Raw genomic sequence first — 21958 nt, 5'->3', positions numbered from 1 at the left:
GCTTCTGTGGACCATGCCCAAATTCCTCAAACTGGCTTGTATGTTGGACTTTTGATTCTTATTTGAGTATCAATCTTGCCATCATGTCCTTCTTTTTAGGCTTTCCAAATGTGGGAAACAGGACACTGAGCCAAATCACTCTTTGGTCTAATGTATCAGGGCTCTTCTTATGTTACTAAAATTTAGTGCCACTTCATGTTGAAGCAAATTGTATAATTATTACATTATTATCATAAAGGTTACCTTGAGAGCTTCCAAGATTCTACCATCGTAGTCAATTACTACTGTATCACCCTGTTCTCCTTTCAGGCCTGGAGGACCCTACAAAGAAAGGAAAAGGTAATTGTAAACTTTATGGGAATAGAAATAATTTTCTGCTTTTCACATGATATTAAGAAGTCACAGTAAATTCTAGTTTCATACTTAAATACGGTGCTTTAATTGCTACAGTCTAGATAATAACTGTTCACTGGATGAAAGTGGAATAAACCACCTATGCTGTGACAGTCCCATTAAGGCCCATTGGGTACTGGAGGTCCTGCTCTTAGAGCCATCATTAGTTAAGATAACCTTGGCAGATGCTTTTGCAGTAGTAGCAACACAACTACGGAATTCCTCCACCAGGGAAATCCTCCAAGCACACTCTCAATGTCATGAGCTATGAAAATATTTTTGTTCCTCTATGCTTTCGCACAACAATCCTATGCTTGTCCACTCAGAAGTAAATAAGAAGTCAGATTCCAACGGACCTTATTCAAAGGAAAGCAGCTATAGGGCTGCAGCCAAACAGTGCAATTCTCTATCTATGTCTACTCAGTAATAAATCCCCTTTGAGTTCAATGATGGAACCACCCAGTTAAGTGTGTCTAGGGCTGCAGTCTAAATCTTACTGTCTCTTCACACATCTTGCACCCACCTCCATTTCTGTTGGACCTTTTCTCTTAAGCCCCCAGCCCCCCCCCGGCTCCAGCCTCGCAGGTGGAGCCAAACACCATAAATAACTGCCCCCTCCTCCTGGATCAATCTCTTGCCCTCTTCTCTCTGCGATCAGAGAACTGCCAGTCCCTGACAATGATTCATGACGTAGGTCCTGGTGCAAAATGATTTGAACGCACTTCGATATGGAAGGCAGAGATGTCATAGCACATAGAACCTCCCTTTGAGGTTTTCAATGGCCTATAAAAGTCAAAACTAGTACCCAACCCATTTTATAAGTCCACACACAAATGTCAAAGACTGAAATTGAAGGAAACCATTTTCTACTCCAGAATATTTATACTGATTGTATTGTTCCCAACGGGGAAAATTCCTAGCTTTTGCATAGTTAATTTATCTTCCACAAATCTCACAGTGTATGTTTGTGATTCGAGGACCCGATCCCCGCTTGGGGAATAAAGACACGTGGACACAGAATGTAAGGTTAATGGGTAAGGTAATTGAGTAAAGACTCGAAGAAAATGTGTGTGCAATGGTGGGGATGACTGCGTTTGAGCAGAAAGCCACGCCCCCGAGCTTCCCTATTGGGTGCCCAACCGGGGAGGGGCATGGCACGCCAGCCCTGGAGTTGAAGCAGGGGGCGGAGCGCCCCCTGCATGACGCAGGAATCGTCTCCCGCTCACAACCCCTCCCCTCCTGGGAGAAGGAAAGGATTTCTTTCAGCTTGAGTGTTTATTTTAGCAAGCTAATGAAAGAACAAAAGTAATTCATACCCTTGGCCCAATGTGTCCATCTGCTCCTCTTTCACCAGGTTCACCCTGAAAATAAATGTTTGTTACTCTAAAATATTGATTCAGAGACAAGATACGTCACATATCTATGTGTCTTGAGGAGCACAGCATAAGCAATAGCAGGCTTAAAAGACCTTCACACAATCCAGCTGCAAAACAAATCAGCCAAATCAGATACAAGGTAATAAAACCGCCCTGCAGGTTTTAGTGTAACAATATGCACACCACACTGCTGCAAAACCAACTAACTTTCGAACAAGAAATTAGCCTGGCATATAAACTTAAGCATGTCATGATTATACTTTTGCTTTCACATATTGTATTTTGTGCTTGCATTGCTTACACTGTCAAATATTTCTTTTTGTAATCTCTGTGGTTTATGAAAAATTAACATGGCAAATAGCAAAAAGACACTCTAGCACGTCAAATCTTTATAAATTAAGATAGTTGCCACATTTACTGTAGGTATTCTGAAACACTACGTTCTTTGGTTTTCCAGCATAAAAAGAGCTATAACCTAATAAAGAGGAAGGTAAGTTTGATGCAGACTTCATGAAATACAGATCAGCTCTAAAGGATTAGCAACTTGTTTAAATGGACGTAGCATAAACAAATGTTTCCTTTTCTCTACTTCAAGACGAAGACTCATGAAAAATTACATAATCAGTTCTAAAATGTTTTATCTTGGAATGAACAATTAAAAGAACACTCTTTTCCCATCTTCCTAACTGATCGAACAGAGAAGCATACTAATGAATGTTGCACTGGTTCAAGCCATACATTTTTGCCCCCTCTCTGCTGGCTTGCTCCACTTCCTTTTTCAGTGGGGAAAAGCTAATAAGTTCAGCTGGGTGGGTGCTTCAGAAAGCAAGAAAGGTATCTCCATTATGGTCTTATGTCAGGGGCATCCAGCTCAATGCAGCTGGGCAGTTTACGGTTTTATCATTTCATATCATACCTATCTTCTTTCCTGGAAGACTGAAAAAGTAGGAGGCTTAAATGAGACCTCCTGTTCCTACAGTAATGCAGTTCTGTGTGCATCATGGCAGGTTTTTGAAAATGCAAATTGTAATTGCTTGGTGGGCAATTTAATTCTGCTGTGGTCCAGGGAAAGCAATCCTCTTCTGTATCTGGTATTTTATTTCAAAGGAGCTCAGTTGGTTAGAGCCTGGGGCTGAGAACGCCAAGTTTTCAAGTGTGATCCCCATATGGGACAGCTGCCTATTCCTGCCTTGCAGGGGGTTGGAGTAGGTGATCCTTAGGGTCCCTTCCAACTCTACAATTCTAGGATTCTATGAATCAAATAGGGATTATCAGAGGCGATTTCCTCAGCCCCTCAGCAGAGGAAGAAAGGGTTAGATTCTTTCTCCATATTAGCTCTGACGTTACTAATTATCAACAACGCCCCCCCAAAGCAATTTGCATTTCAAAAAACTTGCAGGTTAAATGCAAATACACTTTTAACTCAAGTCTAGACTAGGCATCCTTCTTAAATGGAGATTATGATTTATTTATATTTCATCTATAGGTCTTCATTTTGCTTTGAGCCTGACATTCAGAATAGAATAGGGGTCACCATCCCTTTTGGGTTTGTGGGCACAGTTGCAATCTGAAGAAATTTCATTTCCCCCCCTCCAAGCCTATTTTTTGGGGGTGGGCAGTGGAAGTAAGAGCAGCCCGGCTGCAATCTCCAGAAAGATCCTCCCCACAAAAATCTCTCTATGTTGGACACCTCATTGGTGACCCATGGAACAGAAAATCTTCAGGTAATAAAGAAACCTGCAGCTCATATGATACAATGCCCTAGAAGAGGCTGATTACAGATACAATGTGGTGTAGTGGTTAAGAGCGGTGGACTCGTAATCTGGTGAACCGGGTTCGCTTCCCTGCTCCTCCACATGCAGCTGCTGGGTGACCTTGGGCCAGTCACACTTCTTTGAAGTCTCTCAGCCCCACTCACCTCACAGAGTGTTTGTTGTGGGGGAGGAAGGGAAAAGGAGATTGTGAGCTGTTTTGAGACTCCCTAGGGTTGTAATAAAGCAGGATATTAAATCCAAACTCCTCTTCTTCTCTTTTATTTATTTATTTTTTGGAAAAGGACTTCCAACTCTTGAAAATATTTCAGTTCTCTATTTTCCTTGGGCTAATGTTATGCTGATCATGCGAAACAAAGATACTTATGCTATTTTACATTCCATCCTGATTTCATGATACAGTATTTCCAAACTAACCTATTTGCTTCTTCCTGTTACCAGAGCAAATAAACATGCCATCTATGAAATAATGTCGTTTGCTGTAGGGACTTATAAAATTTGTACACTCTGTTGTCATTTCCTGTACTGGTAATCAAATTATTGAATTACTATGCATTGAATTAATTAGCAGATTCGTGTTTGCGTGTGTGTTTTTTTTTTACTCTGCATGTCTTTATGTTAGAATGATTCTACATTTTATTTCATAAAAAATTAATGCAGTATTGTTTTTTATTCTATATTAGCAGAGAAAATGAATGTTCTATCTTAATTTGCCTTAATTTGGCAGTTTTTGTTATAATTTAATGGTGCCTGTCGTGGAGGACAGAGCTCCATAAGTGCAGGATGAAACATTCAAAGAGCCAGGGTTTGAGGTCACTAGGTATGGGAAGTTGGATGTGCAGCACCAGAAGCCCTGCTAGCACACTAGCAATTTCTGATAGCTATCTGCCAATACCAGCCAAAGCTCATTCCATCGCCATCCTCCCATGTGGAAATCCAAGTGCATACAGCTTTTTAAACCACACTAGCTGCCCTGCTTTTCAGCATTCGCCATCACATAGACAAAAGGGTTCAAGCTGTCTCACCAATTCAACATGAAACGGAATTTCATGTGAACCTGGACCTCACCATTTCACAGTAAGCATGCAAATACCCTGCTCTGCACCATTCATGTCTTGTGCATGTTCCAAAAGTAAAACATACATCGAGAATCATATGGAAAGGAAAAGGCTTGGGAGGGGAAGGAGTTACATAAGAAAAGAAGCAGTTGGGGAGCAGATTAAGTAGGACCCTCCCAACACCTCTCTGATCCAAAATGGTCATCTTCCTGAAACAAAAATGACCACTGTGTTTTGATGCATACATTTGATTACCATGCTTCATTTTGCTCTCCGTTACCAAGCAGGGTTAATACTAGTCTTGGGCTATGATCCAAGGGAAGTCTTCTACATGTGGAATTTTTCAGCTACAAAAGTTTCCTTCAAACGTCTGATAAACTGCTCCTGAATGTTGGAGAGCATGGCAGTGAAACATCCCATTAGATGTGAGGGGATGCTGCTGTAAAGGCAAGTTGCAATTTCATTGCGAATGAAGCATTTTGCATGTTCGTATCCAGACCTTACTATCCTTCCCATTTGATACTTACCTTTGGCCCTGGTAGACCATTTATTCCATTCACTCCTATTGGGCCAACACTTCCTGGTTCTCCCTGTAATGTTTGAAGGAGGTGCAATGGAAAACTCTCAGTTTCTAAGCAGGCCAGGTGCTAGTCTCACTATCCTTTCCAATGTGATACTTACCTTTGGCCCTGGAAGGCCATCTGTGCCTTTCTCTCCCATTAGGCCAACACTTCCTGGTTCTCCCTGTAATGTTTTGAGAGAGGTGCAATGGAAAACTCTCAGTTTCTAAGCAGGCCAGGTGCTAGTCTTACTATTCTTTCCCACGCGGCACTTACCTTTGGCCCTGGTAGACCATCTATGCCTTTGTCTCCTGTCGGGCCAGGGCTTCCGGGTTCTCCCTGAAATGTTTGAAAGAGGTGCAATGGAAAACTTCCAGGGCTGGATCCAGATTCTGCTAGCATTCTACTAGCTCAATTTCCTTCCCTCTCCCCCCGTGCCCTGCCATTGGCTGGAGTGGGTGGGAGAACCCCCAGATCAGTGTGCGGAGGGTAGTAGAGGGGAGATTGTTTTGTTAAGCAAGCAGATATGCTTGCGTTGATATGAGTGATGCCTAACCTCACTATCCTTTTCCATATGTTGCTTACCTTTGGCCCTGGTAGCCCATCAATGCACTTGTCTCCTACTGAGCCATTGCCTCCTGGTTCTCCCTGTAATATTTGAAGGAGGTGCAATGGAAAACGCAGTTTCTAATCAGGGCATTCGCTAATCTTACTTTCCTTTCCCATGCGTTGCTTACCTTTGGCCCTGGTAGACCATCTATGCCTTTCTCTCCTATTGGACCAGGGCTTCCTGGTTCACCCTGCAATGTTTGAAAGAAGTGAAATGGAAAAGTCTCAATTTTTAAGCAGGGCAATAAGACCAGTACAAGCAGCTGGACATCTGGGAGGCTGGGTAAGAAGACTCACCACCACTGCCCTCCTCAGCACTGCCCTCTGTTTCTGTCAGCCTCCTCTGGAGGACAGATGAGGAAGCCAGATGTGAACCATCTAGTTAAAAGACCATTCTTCTGCTGTACTGTATTTATTGTCTGTTAACTTTCATTTTGCTCTGTACTTTGGCGTTAGGTCTAGATTATATTTTTGTAATATTGAAGACAGTATATTCTACGTTTGCTGTTGTCTTTACAAAACTGCTTTCTCCCCAATCAATGTTTTGCAGTTTAATAGGAAAAAGGGAATTTGTTGTAAGCTGCTTTAGGAACAGCTCACTGTGCAAAGGTGCCATATACATAAACTTAAATGAACTAAACAACCTTACAATCTTTCCCGTGCTCTGCTTACCTTCGGCCCTGCTAGACCATCTAAGCCTTTCTCTCCCATTGGGCCAATGCTTCCTGGTTCTCCCTATAATGTTCAAAAGAGATGCAGTGGAAAACTCTCAGTTGGTAAGCAGGGCATATGCTAATCTTAGCATTCTTCTCCATGCACTGCTTACCTTAGGCCCTGGTAGCCCATCTATGCCTCTCTCTCCCACTGAGCCAGCGCTTCCTCGTTTTCCCTGTGGTGTTTAAGGAAGGGCAATGGAACTCTCAGTTTCTGAGCAGGTATCATCAAGTCTTAGTATATTTTCTGATGTGCTGCTTACCCTTGCTCCTGGTTGCCCTTTTATGCCTTTTTCCCCAGTCTGACCAATGCTTCCTGGATTTCCCTGTAGTGTTTGAAAGAGGTGCAATGGAAGACTTTAAGTTTTCAAGCAGGGCATGTGCTAAATCTTAGCCGTCATTCCCATGCACTGCTTACCTTTGGCCCTGGTAGCCCATCCATGCCTCTCTCCCCTGTTGGGCCAATGCTTCCCCGGTTTCCCTGTCAATTTTGAAAGAGGGAGAATGGAAAAACTTGGTTTCTTAGCAGGCTTTGTGCTTAGGATCTTGTTATCCTTTCCCATGTAATACCCACCTTTGGCCCTGGTAGACCACTCATGCCTCTTTTTCCCACAGGGCCAATGTTTCCTGGTTCTCCCTGTATTATTTGAAAGAGGTGCAATAGGAAACTCTAAGTATCTAAGCATGGATTGTGCTAATCTTAGCATTCTTTCCCATGCACTGCTTACCTTTGCCCCTGGTAGACCATCTATGCCTCTCTCCCCTACTGGGCCAGGACTTCCTGGTTCTCCCTATAGTGTTTTGAAAAAGGTGCAATGGAAAACTCTGTTTCTTAACAAGACATGTGCTAGTCTTTTATCAACTCCCATGTGCTCCTTACCATTGGCCCTGGTAGACCATCTATGCCTCTCTCCCCTACTGGGCCAGGACTTCCTGGTTCTCCCTGTAGTGTTTAAAAGAGGTGCAATGGAAAACTCTCAGTTGCTGACCAAGGAAAGTGCTAGCCTATTTATCCTTTCTCATGCACTGCTTACCTTTACCCCTGGTAGACCATCTATGCCTCTCTCCCCTACTGGGCCAGGACTTCCTGGTTCTCCCTGTAGTGTTATATAAAGGTGCAATGGAAAACTCTCAGTTGCTCACCAAGGCAAGCACTAGCCTTTTTAATCTTTCCCATGCACTGCTTACCTTTGGCCCTGGTAAACCATCTATTCCTTTGTCTCCCATTGGGCCAACACTTCCTGCGTCTCCCTGTAGTGTTTAAAAAAGGTGCAATGGAAAACTCTCAGTTTCTCACCAAGGCAAGCACTAGCTTTTTTTATTCTTTCCCATGCACTGCTTACCTTTGGCCCTGGTAGACCATCTATTCCTTTGTCTCCCATTGGGCCAACACTTCCTGGTTCTCCCTGGAGAGTTTATAAGAGGTGCAATGGAAAAATTTCAGTTTCTGAACAAGACATGTGCTAGTCTTTTATCCATTCCCATGTGTTCCTTACCTTTGGCCCTGGTAGACCATCTATTCCTTTATCTCCCATTGGGCCAACACTTCCTTGTTTTCCCTGTAGCATTCAAAAGAAGTGCAAAGAACACACTCATTTTCTAAGAAGGGTGTTCATCAGTTTTACTGTACCAGTCAAGAAGATGCTTACCTTTTGCCCTGGTAGACCATCTATTCCTTTCTCTCCCATTGGGCCAACACTTCCTGGTTCTCCCTGTAATGTTTGAAAGAGGTGCAGTGGAAAACTCTCAGTTTCTAAGCAGGCCAGGTGCTAGTCTTACTATTCTTTCCCATGCACCACTTACCTTTGGCCCTGATAGACCATCTTTGCCTTTGTCTCCCTTTGGGCCAGGGCTTCCAGGTTCCCCCTGTAGTGTTTAAAAAAGGTGGAGTGGAAAACTCTTAGTTTTTGAGCAAGGCAAGTGCCAGTCTTTTTATGCTTTCCCATGTGCTGCTTACCTTTGGCCCTGGTTTACCGTCTATGCCTTTGTCTCCCATTGGGCCAATGCTTCCTTGTTTTCCCTGTAGCATTCAAAAGAAGTGCAAAGAACACTCTCATTTTCTAAGAAGGGTGTTAATCAGTTTTACTGTACCATTCAAGAAGAGGCTTACCTTTGGCCCTGGTAGTCCTTCACTGCCCTTCTCGCCTATGGGCCCAATACTTCCTTGTTCTCCCTGAGATTAATACAAATCAAGGTGAACATTACAATCTTGCTTTCATCCCAAAGTCCAAATATTGAGCATCCTTCAAAAAGAATTCAGGCTCTAAATGACAGGCTTTAAACATGGCACAGCTGTTCTGATGGCTATTCAAGCTATTCTTTAAGAATGGTTGAGCCCCATAGGACCACAGTGAAAGGGAAAAACAATCTTTAATTTCTGATTCTGTTTGCTCTATGTAGTGTAGAATATGACTCTCAAACACCAAATATATTTAGGATTGAAATTTAACACGATCAGCCTGTGTGCCAATACTGCATTGATTCTACTTTGTTACCCATAATATATATGATTGGGGGCGGGGAGCTACAAAAATGAAGTTTACCTTTGGCCCTTGAATCCCTGGTTCTCCTGGGATTCCAGCATCACCCTGATGAAATAGAACATACATAGGTGACACTGAAATACAAAAGTGCATTAAGTTTCCCAGGGTCAATGCTGGCAGAAGCTCAACAGTTCACACTGTAAGCCTAACCAGAAAAGCAACTGCCAAATATTTTTGATCCAGAAGTTGGGACTTAATTTCTAATACTTAATTTCTAACTGTTCAGGAGAGAGAAAGAGAGAGAGATTTCATTTATTAGCTCAGAGTAGTCTAATTTGCAGTGTGGATAAATCATGACGACATCGCTCATTATCTGTGGAACACACTGAAATGTAATCCTTAAAAGTGTTTCCTAAAAATACTGTAGCCATAGGTTATGTGCAGTTCTGAACAGCATGCATAAATAATAAAGTGTTTTCCAACTTGGCCACAGCTACTTGGTGGCCTTCTAAGGTCCATTATATGGAAAAGGATATTTAGCTAACACAATCCAAAATAAATACACACATATCCTGCCCCTGACTCAGCTGCCTTGGAGAAATATATACAGATATTTGTTTCTTAAAAGCCCAGTCCAGATATTAGCAAACCACTCCATTTGGACAGTTTCTAGAGGGGTAGCTGTGATCGCTTCTTGCAGCAAGAATGGCAGAATCTTGTTACACCTTAAAGACTGTTATGGCAGAAGCTTTCATGTACTGGATCAGCTTCAGGGATACAACAGCACAGAGTGAATAATGTTTGATCTATCATAACAATGGATGGGTGAGCCCCATGTGATTAGCCCTGATTACAATGCAATAGTTACACAACTCCCCTGTAGTCTGGGATGTTCGTGGATGCTACTGAAATCTCAAGAGCTTTGCTCCTCCCTTGCGCATTCTGCTGCTGCGCTGGGCAAGAAACAAACTACTGTCTGCTCTGGATCAGAGGATTCCTTTGTGCTATTGTATTGCTGGTTATTTTATGTTTTTTTGTTTTTAAAAAGGTTATTTTAAATGTGTTTAGTAGTTTTAACTGCCATGTTATTTTACTTTCAAGTTGGAGATATTTTGTGACTCTGTTGTGATAACTGAGTTGTGAGATGGAAATAGATAGATAGATAGATAGATAGATAGATAGACAGACAGACAGATAGGGTTGGGAGCATGATGTCTGAATGCAGATAGCATTTGAAAGAAAGAAACATAAATAACTTACTTTTCCTCCTGGAATACCAGGCTCACCCTTCAAAACAAATAAATGAAGCACGTTATGTTTGACATACAAATATCAGGAATGAAAACATTTTCTTTTCAATGTCTAGGAAATCTTACAAATAAAATTGTGCCGTTTTCAAAAAACATACGCAGCCAAGCTCATTAAAAATGCTGCTGGGCTGTCAATCTTTTTGGGGTCCAAAGGTCCATGTGCAGTTTAGAGGAAGTGTCATGGGCACCTCTATAAAATGGCTGTTGGGTGTAACCAGTCACAAAACTTAAATAGAAACACAATACCTGAGGCCATCCAACGAAGCTGAATGTTGGAAGATTCAGAAAAAGGAAACACCTTTTCATACAATGCATAGTTAAGACTATATAATTTCTTACCGCAAGCTTTAAAAGGGAATTATTGGGGTAGGAAGCCCCACTGCACAAACAGAAGCCCTTGTGCTGACAGGACTCACTAGCTGAATCCCGCCCACTATAATTATTACCCCTTCCTCACCAGCAGGTCTCAGGGTGGATTTCAGCATTTTTTAATTCAGTGAGAAAAAACAGTCAAAACAAATCACAGTCGCAGGAATAGGGTGGGTCCTCAAAACACGATGGGAATAATTCAGCTTAGAGCTAAGGAGATCGCTCTGTCAGCACGAGCATTTCTGCTCGCCTGCTATAACGATCTCCCTCTCCTCTGCCCACGCGCTGTTCTGGGGGGTTCTTTCAACTCATCCTAGCCTATTGGTGGTGGGGTGGGGGACAGTGGGGGCACACAGTGGGAAGAGAGCTTCTGACAATATACCACAATTCACCCACATATCTTTAGCAGCCATATGGAAACATTCCTCTTCTTCCAGGTCTTTGCCCAGTTAAACAACCTATGGCCTTTAAAAATCTCTCTGCGTGGAGGTGTTGTTTTATTTGTTATTATGTTATGTATTTTTGTGTGTTTATACTGTAAACTGTGTTGTGATCCTCGAATGAAGAGTGGTATATAAATTTAATAAATATAAATAAAAATAAATAAAATTTTCACTCATGGCCTGTGATCTTTTACGTCAAGATGCTGTAAATATAGTACCCTTGAAAGGCTTGTGAAAGGGCAGTGGGTCATCCATGCAGTAGCACATACAGGATGCAGAAGTGGAAATGGGTATTTCTCCTATGACGAAATACACTTGGGAGTTAAGTTTGCTAGCATGGTATCTTATTACAAATGTTCTGACACTTAAAAAGAGGTCGGCAAGTCTTTTGATAGTCTAGGTTTTGGCACTTGTAGTTCTCATGCCCACAGTCAGTGCATGTAGCAATTAAAAAAAATTACAATATCGATGTAAAGAAATAACCTAAATAAGTCCTGACAAAAGAGCTTATGCGAAATGTTTGTAGGGCAACAAAAGACGGAAGAGAACGAAAAAGTGCTTTGGGAAAGAGGCTCACCTTATTTTTTCTGATGGTGCAGTACAGAAAGCTGACTCGTAAAAACAGGCGAGACTCTGACTGTTTCATAAGCCCTAGACAATTAAGCCTGACAATTGTTCTAAACTCAACATGGCACAGATGGTAGACATGTATTTAGGGGTAGTGATTAGATGGCCAAAGCATAGTCAAGGAAAGGAGCTGTATAAAACTATTATAGAGCAGAAAGAGGAAGAGGAGGAGGTTACACACATCTGAGGTAGGCTAGGCAAGCGTCTCATGCTTAATATGTGAAATCAATTCATTAGGATATGTTTTAATACCATAGACTGCATACTAACCATGATACCAGGTTCTCCAGGTTGTCCTTTCTCACCCTAAAGAAACACAAATCTAAGTTATTTAAATAAAGAGACAATGAATTAATTTCTAAAATTACTTTTTCAAAACGTTCCCCTCCCACCTAAAAAGCACAACAGTGAAGAAGAGAAGCTTAAGGAGATTGCGTTATTTCAGTTATTTCATTGACTTAGGGAACGTAGAAATGTTGCCATGTCTTGATGATTTAGATTAGTGTTATTAATAAAGTGAAAATACATACAGGTATGCTATGGATCTATTTATTATGGATTTACATTGAACACATAAACTGTATCTCATCTCAGTTATCTTTGCTTGGTAGATAATGACTGTTAATTCTCCTAATTCAACATCAGGGAATTTAGTGATTAATTTAATGACTAAGGATTGAGTATGAATGGCTAGTTAATAAAAGACTACTGTGAAGATCATTTTTATGACACAACTACCACTTGCCCTATAGAAGAATCCCATGGGCACTGCCAAAAGAGATTGCTGATGCAGCAGCAAGGGAAACTCGAATGTTGATAAACCCCAAAGCCTGCCATATTGCTAGAATCTACAAGCAGAATTGTCAAAATATTAGCTGCTCATTGCAAAATGCAAGATAACCATTCCAAGGCAAGCCGCCATCACAAAGCTTTGTTGACTAGATTATCGTCCCTGTTCAACGCAAAGAGTTTGAAGATGAGTTCTGCCTCTGGTTTCAAGATATTGAAGAGTGATTTCCCTTCGCTCTTACTCTTTGCTCCAAAAATGCCTGTATCCTCTCCCTAGCACCTTGATACATCTGAGTTCTAGGCTCAGGAACTTATAGTTGAAATGCATTCATGAGCAGGATATCCCCGCAAAACATGCATTTTAGTTTTCAACAGTTATCTTAGCTAATAACTATGCCTTACAGGAAGGCCTGGGGGTCCCCTTGGGCCATCTTTTCCCGTGTCTCCAGGGGGCCCTCTTGCACCCGGCTGTCCAGGAGGACCTGGCGGACCAGCAGCGCCATCATTACCTTGATCCCCCTACAAGAAGTTTAGACAAAACACCGCAATGTGAAAAAAAAGAAAAACAAAGTCCTTATGGGTGGACTGTGGCTGCAAACTCACTGCATAGCAAAATGAGAGAAGGAAAGAAAGAAAACAGGACACACGGTCAGGGAATCAGTATGTTTGAGTTTAAAGATAAAATATTGAGTCTGCAAACTGACTGACCTTTCTATGGTACGTAAACTTACTGAAAGAGCAGAAATTTATGCCTGAGGTTTCTTGGTGTTTGTTTTATTCTTCCAAACAATTCATCTAATTACAAATATTGGTAATTAGTATTTCTAACTCATCTGTGTCCAATTTGGGTGCCTACATGGTACAGAATGGTGTATTCTGTTTCTGCTTGCAGACACTGGACTCCGATACCGCCTAGTTTTGAGAAATGATTAGTGAAAGGTCTTTTCTCTTCCAATGAGGAGCAGGTAAAGCAACTTAAAGAATGAACCCCAGTTATTTAAATACCACAGTACTATTGAGAGAAAGTAAGAGAGAAAACTACCACCTGGATTATGCTTGTAAAACAACATTTGCAAAACTAGATTCTTTATCTGAGTATACATATAGTAAAGCAAATCTTTAAAATATCCAAAAATGCTAAGCCTCAAAATTAGCATTCCAGTTTATTTCTACATGGATAACTTAAGAGTTCTGGCATCTAGAAGATGCCAGAATTACTATTACATTTATATCCAGCCTTTCTTTCACAGACATAAATGGAAATGATTTTTAAGTAGGGTTCAAAGGCCTTCTCCCATCCAGGTATTGACCAAATCCAGGCTTGCTTAGCTTCAGCAAATTTGTTGCATCATGTGTCTTTAGATCACACCTAATTTATTATATTGGGGGGGAAGGCGGAGTCTAGTAACTTTCTGATTATTATTTTTTTACAACATTTTAATGCATTCTGTAAAAAACACAAATCATTGATTATAAAGGAGAAAGGGTTGGATGTCACAGCAAGAATACACACAGATGTAGAATGCTAGCATACATTGCACACCATGCTCATGGAGCGTGTACATTTATTATCAACATCTAGTGAACACAAGAGAAGACTCAAAACAGATCTAATGTTGGTTGTATAATAAGTACATCAATTATGTAATAAGTGCACTAGTAATCTGGTCACAATCTACAGAATTATGCAACTGTGTAAGCAGCAGAGCTTTTTATTTCCTGTTTTCAAATAAGAAGACTTTTATCCTTAAATGACAAGCTGTTTTTATATGTTAAGCTAGTTTCCAAAAGGACTTGCAATAAAGCATAGCCAGGTATTTCATCTCTGATCATGAATTCTACACTTAGCCTTTGTTTCATGTACAGAGCATACAGACCCTCTTTCTGAGGCAGGCCACACTTATTTGATTTTTACTAAAGCCAAGAGAATGGTTTTTTTCAGAGAGCTTCTGGCTAAAGCAGAGAATTGACACCAGGTCTACAAGATCTATCATTTAGATGACCATGGCTGCCTATTAACATTACTGTTCCTGGAGTTATGATCTACTGTGGGTAAGTTGGGGTGAGGAGCTCAGCATCTAGAATTGGTCTGCTTGAACATATGGAAGCAGCACTGAAACCCCCCATGATAAGGGTGGATTATAAAGCTCTTTATAACATCTGGGCAGGATGTCTCCAGTGACAGACTTGTACTTAAAGTCATCCTGCTATAAATCAAAAACCTAACAGTGAAAGCCATTCTACATTCCAGTTCAGAAAGCCATACTACCAAGGTCCAGTTCAGAAAATTCCCTCACTGAGCAACGATATGAGTACAAGATAAAAACAAATGGAGCTAGCTCTATAAAATTTCTCAGTATATTATTATTTATTATAATTTCTTTTATACTCCAACATATTTTTATTCACAAAATATGCAGGCATCCTCCAGCTATAATCCTGAAAGTACAACATTTCAAAATCACAGTCTTTAAATGCTCTGCATCCAATAAATCAGAAAGCATGGTCCTTGACAAATTTGCCGTTTTTAAGCAAATGCTTAATTTGTGTACATTTTATAGGCTGATAATCTTGTGTGCAGGGACCATATCACTTATGTATTCTGTACTGTGTGTGGAACTCAGTACATATAGTAGTGAACCTAGATAGGTCCCTCTAAACTCAGGTATCTTCAACCTATTTATTTATTTTGTCTGAATTTTTATTGAAAGTTTTCAACACAGAATACAAGGATTACTTTTTTAGATCCAGGACCTACTTTTAACCCAATCTGGCATCTGGGGACCCATTTCTTAATCTTTTATCATATATTTGTATGGTGGTAGTGCTCCTGTTGCAACCCACCAGTTGAAGACCAGTGGTGACTCATCTGATGGAATGACCATCTACAGAAAAATTCCTTGCACATAGAAAACTGGATGTCAGGGAGAAGGGTTCTCGTCTAGCCTCGCCCCTGATAGATGCCAGTTTCCTGTTAGAGGGAAACACTAACAGGGCTTCAGGGACGTGTGTTTTGTCTCGCTCCTGGAGCTATGTAACAGCTCTGGCCCTTTGTGTGTTTATGGCATACTCTGGGAGCCCTGTGTAAAGGCTACCTACCCAAGCGAGATGATCAAGGTTCCCACTTGCACAAGGAGCCTTTAAATGCATAAGGCACCCCGATGCAGATGTCCACTATAAACAAGTCTATGGTCTGAAAGTCACATGGCTCTGGGAGATGGGCTCAAAGTGTGCATCCCAACACTATTCAGTGTTCCCTTTTCAGGCAATAATATGTTAATGCCTGAAGAGGGCTCTGCTGCTTCTGAGAACAGAATCACTGTACAATTTTCTATTAACCTATTCAGGTTTTCAGGGAGACGGGCTCAATATTGTAATTGAGAGTATGCAATTCTGGCCAGGGGAAAATTAGATTTAAGAATTTATCATTGGGAAAGTCTACTAGTCATCATGACATTCAGCATGGCTTTGATTGTGTAGATGACAAAGAATGTTAGATCTGCTTTCATGAAAGCAAATGTGAAATCCTGTCAACACGATGAGGCTGAGTAATTTGCTTATAGTTAATGGGATGACTGCTTTAAATTGTCTCTCATTAGTTGATGTTTACCTGTGAATGTTTCTATTATTATTTTTGGCACTGTTGCAATGGGAAAAAAACCCTCAGATTCTAGTTGTCATGGCAATTGCTCCATTTTGTTTATGATGTAAAACTGTAGGGGGGTGGTTGTTAGATTGTAAAAGAACAGAAAAGGAGAACAAAGAATGGAAATGAAGGAGGCATTATCAGATCATGAATTAGAAAAGTTTTTAAAAAGCAACCTCACAAGAAAACACAGCAAGCCAGAAGATTAAAAGCGATTCTACCTTAAGGATACGTCGGCTAAAAATAGGCTGGTCAGAGAGAAATCCATGACTGAGGCGAGGGAAAGCCATCTAGTCAATGTGTGGCAGGAAAGACAAAGAGGTCAAGACAAATGTTATGATGGTAGAGAAAAATGGTTCAATCAGCATAATATATGAGAGGGAGCCCAGTATGGAACAAACAATTGGTATCACAAGGTGAAATAATAAATGGAACAGCAACAATAGATTTAAGACGCATTGTTCAATAGCTGTATAGGTGGTATCAGAATGCACAGCTTTCCATTAGGTCAGTATCACAGACTTCAGAACTACAAAATAATGGCGGTAGTGGTGGTTGGTGGGGAACCTTACTAATTCCTCAGCTTCACAGGACATAGTTTAAGATATTTTTCAACATTTCTTTAAAGGGCAAGAATTGCTATCACTTCAGCAACCGTGATTTTATAGGCACGTTTGTTCCTTGGCAACTGATATATATATACCCACTAAGGAAGAATCTAGATAAATTCCAGCTTTCTAATGTTGGCATACCGTAACCATTTGGGAGTTCATGTTTTCCATTTTGAGTAGAGATGTTTAAATATTCAATTTTCAAACTTTTCTACTCTCATATTAGGATTTTGAAAGTGACCCGAGTGTCTGTTTAACTACATATATGAAGCTGAAATTCTAAATAAGCTTACTTGAAAGCAAGCCCCATTGAATACAGTGGTACTTACTTCAGAGTAAGCATTCCTAGGATTCTACTACACGATCTTTGTATTTGAGATTTGAGCTAAACTGTAAAACCATTCACAGGGCTGTATGCCAACCTGTCAGCCACAGTAAATCTCATTTCTATCCAAGTATGTTAAGCCCTAAAATAAAGTGTAACTTGAGTTACTGTACATACTTACAAGTGGTTTAAATATAGAAAAGCATGAGCCTGACTGCTTTGCCAGTCAACCCGTTTGGATAAGGCTAATGCCTGACAGTCAAGCAAACTCAATTCATCTGCTTGATGTACTAGAAAGGAGATAATTTCTGTATATGGTTATGGGTGCTTTCTGTAAAGCTCATCTTCCTCATAAAAGAAAGAAAAATCAAATGGGATTTAAAAAAATCTAATTCATATAGTATCATTACATGTATCAAATGTTGTCCCCCCCCTGCCAACAGCATATAAATACCCTGGAGTCAAGCAATTTAGTCCTAAAATGTAATTAAGTTAGATGTGGAATGTGGACCAGATTACAGAACTGGATACCAGAAGCATTGCTCCCCTGTTCGATAAAAGGACGGGGGTGGGGGGAGGGAACTGTCTACTACCATGGAAGAACTACCAGTGCTTCCATGAGTTTGGTTGAGGGTTGTCTGCAAAGTCGTAAGTTGCATGTAGCATCTGCAACACAGATGTAACGTTTTCATATCCTCATCCTCTGTCCTGAGGCGAGTCTCATTGAACTGCATGTAAATTGTTTTAGTTGAGTACACGAACGATTAAAATCTTAGCTGAAGGACAGATCAACATGCGAGATCTACACATTTGTTTTGGTATAACTGCTAGCAACACCAAATAAGAAGCACCTCTCGGAAAAGAAATTTGAAAAAAATTAAGTTGTTTTTGTATAAAACAACTCATGTTGCCCAGGGCTGAGCAAAGACAATCTGCAACACTCTTGGAAACAAATGGTCATGATTTTAAGTAAAACGCTTGCATGACTTAATGAGAGTAGAACCCACTTTCTTTCCACATCCTATTTCTAACTACTTTGACAACAGAGAGGATTCTTGAAGAAGAAGAGTTGGATTTGATATCCCGCCTTTCACTCCCCTTCAGGAGTCTCAAAGCGGCTAACATTCTCCTTTCCCTTCCTCCCCCACAACAAACACTCTGTGAGGTGAGTGGGGCTGAGAGATTTCAAAGAAGTGTGACTGGCCCAAGGTCACCCAGCAGCTGCATGTGGAGGAGCGGAGACGCGAACCCGGTTACCCAGATTACGTGACTACCGCTCTTAACCACTACACCACACTGGCTCTCAAGCATAGCATAGCAGAACCTTGGTTCTTGTTCTGAACAACACTAAAGGGCAGCAACTGCTTTATGCAACTGCTTTGTGTTCTTCAGATGCTGTGGGCTCCTATCCTGATCAGCATTGGCCTGGTCAAAGACCAGGGACGACGTACTCCAGAAATGTCTGGAGGGCAGCAGGTTGGGGAAGGCTCCTCTAGAGAACTGGGAGAAGGAATTTCAATCATAGTCAATGCCAATATATCACTGACTTTTTGGAAATACATAGCTATGGGTTGCAAATACTTCACGGTTCCCCCTGAATGTATTTTTGCATACACTGATTATCTTGTTTCCTAGTAAATGTCTTGTACATTCATTTTGATTTGATTTAGTACATAGATAACAATGGTAGCATTGCTGGTTTTTTTGGGTTTTTTTAATACCCATTCTATGCAGTTTCCCCATTTCTTTTTACTTTTATTATGTATACTGCAGTAACTGCAAAGAACTGTTACATGTGGTAGATTTATTATCAGCTCCTTGCTTGTTTCTGTGTGCAGGCATATTTATAAAAATTCAGTAAAAGCTAGTCAGCAACAGGACAAACAGTGGCCCTTGACCGAGTTTTGCAAAACAACAGTACAGCAACACTCCTCTCCCTTTGTTGCAAATGCTGTATGCTTCAACCAGAAATTCAGTCTCATTAAAGAGCCCTATCAAATTTCAGCAGAAGACACATAATCTCGTGTTCTGAAGCACTGTTCTGAGATACAAAAACAGTGGAGAGTTGCTGCTTTCATGTCCTGCTCGTGGGCTTCCCAGTAGCATCTGGTTGACCACTGTGAAAACAAGGAAGCTGGACTACAAAGATGGAATTTTTTTTGCCCAGGGTTGAACTTTTTTGGCAAAATCGCCAAAAAGAATTTGCCGTTTTTGAGCTAAATTTATGCAAAATCAGCAAAAACAGCACTGCCGACATGGGTTGCCATACACCCAGATTTTCCTGGACATTTTCCCCCCCTGATTTATGCCCAGACACTGCTGCCGACTGCAGTATTCCAGATATGTCCAGGGAAATTATGGATATATGGCAACCCTAGTTCTAGCCTTTTGACTTTTCTGTTTTTGATGTTCTTAAGTCTGTTTGGGTTGCTCATGGATTTTAATTAAGACATTATTATTTTTTTGGTGTGTGTTTTGCTTTCTTGTTAAGGCACTTTGAATGATTCCTTCAGGATGGGAAAAATGGATATTAAAAATAATAATAATTTTAAAATAAATTTTAAAAAACATACTGTTGTCCTTCACCACTGTCTTCTTGAAAATTTATGAGCCTGAATTTCTTTTGTTTTGCTTTGAAAGCAACTGAAAATGCTTGGGGAATTGTATGCAAGCAGATCATGCAAAATGCATGATTGATGAAACAGATTCAAACATAATTGTTTCAGTTTCAGTTAAATTAAAAGAAATACATTTTGGGAAAGTCTGAGCTAATTCTTTAAAAATAACTGTAATTTTGAACTGGGAAAAGAATACTGGCACCATGTTTTTCCATGAGAAAGATGTTGTCAAACAGAATAGATGCATTAAGCTAGTACTGTTGTTGTTTAGTCGTGTCCGACTCTTCGTGACTCCATGGACCAGAGCATGCCAGGCACTCCTATCTTCCACTGCCTCCCGCAGTTTGGTCAGACTCATGTTTGTAGCTTCGAGAACGCTGTCTAACCATCTTGTCCTCTGTCGTCCCCTTCTTCTTGTGCCCTCAATCTTTCCCAACATAGGGTCTTTTCCAGGGAGTCTTCTCTTCTCATGAGGTGGCCAAAGTATTGGAGCCTCAGCTTCACGATCTGTCCTTCCAGTGAGCACTCAGGGCTGATTTCCTTAAGAATGGATACGTTTGATCTTCTTGCAGTCCATGGGACTCTCAAGAGTCTCCTCCAGCACCACAGTTCAAAAGCATCGATTCTTCGGCGATCAGCCTTCTTTATGGTCCAGCTCTTACTTCCATACATCACTACTGGGAAAAACATGGCTTTTACTATACGGACCTTTCTTGGCAAGGTGATGTCTCTGCTTTTTAAGATGTTGTCTAGGTTTGCCATCGCCTTTCTCCCAAGGAGCAGGCATCTTTTAATTTCGTGACTGCTGTCACCACCTGCAGTGATCATGGAGCCCAAGAAAGTAAAATCTCTCACTGCCTCCATTTCTTCCCCTTCTATTTGCCAGGAGGTGATGGGCCCAGTGGCCATGATCTTCGTTTTTTTGATGTTGAGCTTCAGACCATATTTTGCGCTCTCCTCTTTCACCCTCATTAAAAGGTTCTTTAATTCCTCCTCACTTTCTGCCATCAAGGTTGTGTCATCTGCATATCTGAGGTTGTTGATATTTCTTCCGGCAATCTTAATTCCGGGATTCATCCAGCCCAGCCTTTCACATGATGAATTCTGCATATAAGTTAAATAAGCAGGGAGACAATATATAGCCTTGCCATACTCCTTTCCCAATTTTGAACCAATCAGTTGTTCCACATCCAGTTCTAACTGTAGCTTCTTGTCCCACATAGAGATTTCTCAGGAGACAGATGAGGTGATCAGGCACTCCCATTTCTTTAAGAACTTGCCATAGTTTGCTGTGGTCGACAGTCAAAGGCTTTTGCATAGTCAATGAAGCAGAAGTAGATGTCTTTCTGGAACTCTCTAGCTTTCTCCATAATCCAGCGCATGTTTGCAATTTGGTCTCTGGTTCCTCTGCCCCTTCAAAATCCAGCTTGCACTTCTGGGAGTTCTCGGTCCACATACTGCTTAAGCCTGCCTTGTAGAATTTTAAGCATAACTTTGCTAGCGTGTGAAATGAGTGCAATTGTGCGGTAGTTGGAGCATTCTTTGGCACTGCCCTTCTTTGGGATTGGGATGTAGACTGATCTTCTCCAATCCTCTGGCCACTGCTGAGATTTCCAAATTTGCTGACATATTGAGTGTAGCACTTTAACAGCATCATCTTTTAAAATTTTAAATAGTTCAGCTGGAATACCATCACTTCCACTACTCAAGTACTACTCAAGCTTAATGCATAGTTTCAGAACAGGATGCGCTAAAAGAAAATTATGCAATTTCCATTTTAATTAAATTATTACCCTGTCTCTAAAAAACCCCGTCTTAAGACAACTCCTTCTCTCAGAGGCATTAGCAGCTGCTGATTGTTTTTGCTTTATTGCCACCACAGAACATGTAATCTGAAATAACGTATCCTCCCATATAAACCAGGAAACAACTTTAGGAAATAAAGTCTATCACTGAGGCTAAAGAAAAGATATTGCTCAAGTTAAGGAAGTAAAGATAATTGAGGCCAGGTGGTGTCACAGGAAAGGTCCCAGGAATTGGAAGAGAAAACAGAAGGACTGAGGAGCCAAATAAATGTCCTAAACATCCAGAATCATTAACATTTGTACGTGTGTGTGTGTGAGAGAGAGAGAGAGAGAGAGAGGGAGAGAGAGAAAGAGAAAATCACAAACAGTTAGTACCATAATCTGATTACTTGATGATCCTGCTGAGCGACTGGAGTTCAGTTTCCCCAAGGGATACAACGCATTTGAGAAA

The 21958-nt window shown here is 40.9% G+C and overlaps 1 protein-coding gene across 50 annotated transcripts in view; it reads right to left on the bottom strand.

Annotated features, from left to right (window-relative positions):
* The window catches only part of COL23A1 (collagen type XXIII alpha 1 chain), a 303080-nt gene that overhangs the window by 24867 nt on the left and 256255 nt on the right, over positions 1-21958 (bottom strand). For 5 of the 50 annotated variants that reach the window (XM_081185534.1, XM_081185501.1, XM_081185509.1 and 2 more), the window contains exons 1-27: positions 16370-16453; positions 12905-13021; positions 11984-12019; positions 10225-10251; positions 9025-9069; positions 8592-8654; positions 8439-8501; positions 8285-8347; positions 8131-8193; positions 7978-8040; positions 7825-7887; positions 7670-7732; positions 7516-7578; positions 7362-7424; positions 7210-7272; positions 7056-7118; positions 6900-6962; positions 6745-6807; positions 6595-6657; positions 6441-6503; positions 5897-5959; positions 5745-5807; positions 5436-5498; positions 5281-5343; positions 5127-5189; positions 1710-1754; positions 244-321 (exon numbers count right to left, since the gene is read on the bottom strand). In XM_081185534.1, coding sequence (XP_081041660.1) covers positions 244-321; positions 1710-1754; positions 5127-5189; positions 5281-5343; positions 5436-5498; positions 5745-5807; positions 5897-5959; positions 6441-6503; positions 6595-6657; positions 6745-6807; positions 6900-6962; positions 7056-7118; positions 7210-7272; positions 7362-7424; positions 7516-7578; positions 7670-7732; positions 7825-7887; positions 7978-8040; positions 8131-8193; positions 8285-8347; positions 8439-8501; positions 8592-8654; positions 9025-9069; positions 10225-10251; positions 11984-12019; positions 12905-13021; positions 16370-16438 — 1677 coding nt within the window. In that variant the 5' untranslated portion in view covers positions 16439-16453. Of the gene's footprint in view, positions 1-243; positions 322-1709; positions 1755-5126; positions 5190-5280; positions 5344-5435; positions 5499-5744; positions 5808-5896; positions 5960-6440; positions 6504-6594; positions 6658-6744; positions 6808-6899; positions 6963-7055; positions 7119-7209; positions 7273-7361; positions 7425-7515; positions 7579-7669; positions 7733-7824; positions 7888-7977; positions 8041-8130; positions 8194-8284; positions 8348-8438; positions 8502-8591; positions 8655-9024; positions 9070-10224; positions 10252-11983; positions 12020-12904; positions 13022-16369; positions 16454-21958 lie in introns of those variants that run through there. The other 45 variants (XM_081185506.1, XM_081185508.1, XM_081185505.1 and 42 more) reach the window with 44 other exon arrangements.

The sequence above is a fragment of the Podarcis bocagei genome, assembly GCF_964188305.1.
Source record: "Podarcis bocagei genome assembly, chromosome: 2".
Classification (NCBI taxonomy): Eukaryota; Metazoa; Chordata; class Lepidosauria; order Squamata; family Lacertidae; genus Podarcis; species Podarcis bocagei.
This window is presented reverse-complemented; position numbering and strand designations above follow the sequence as displayed.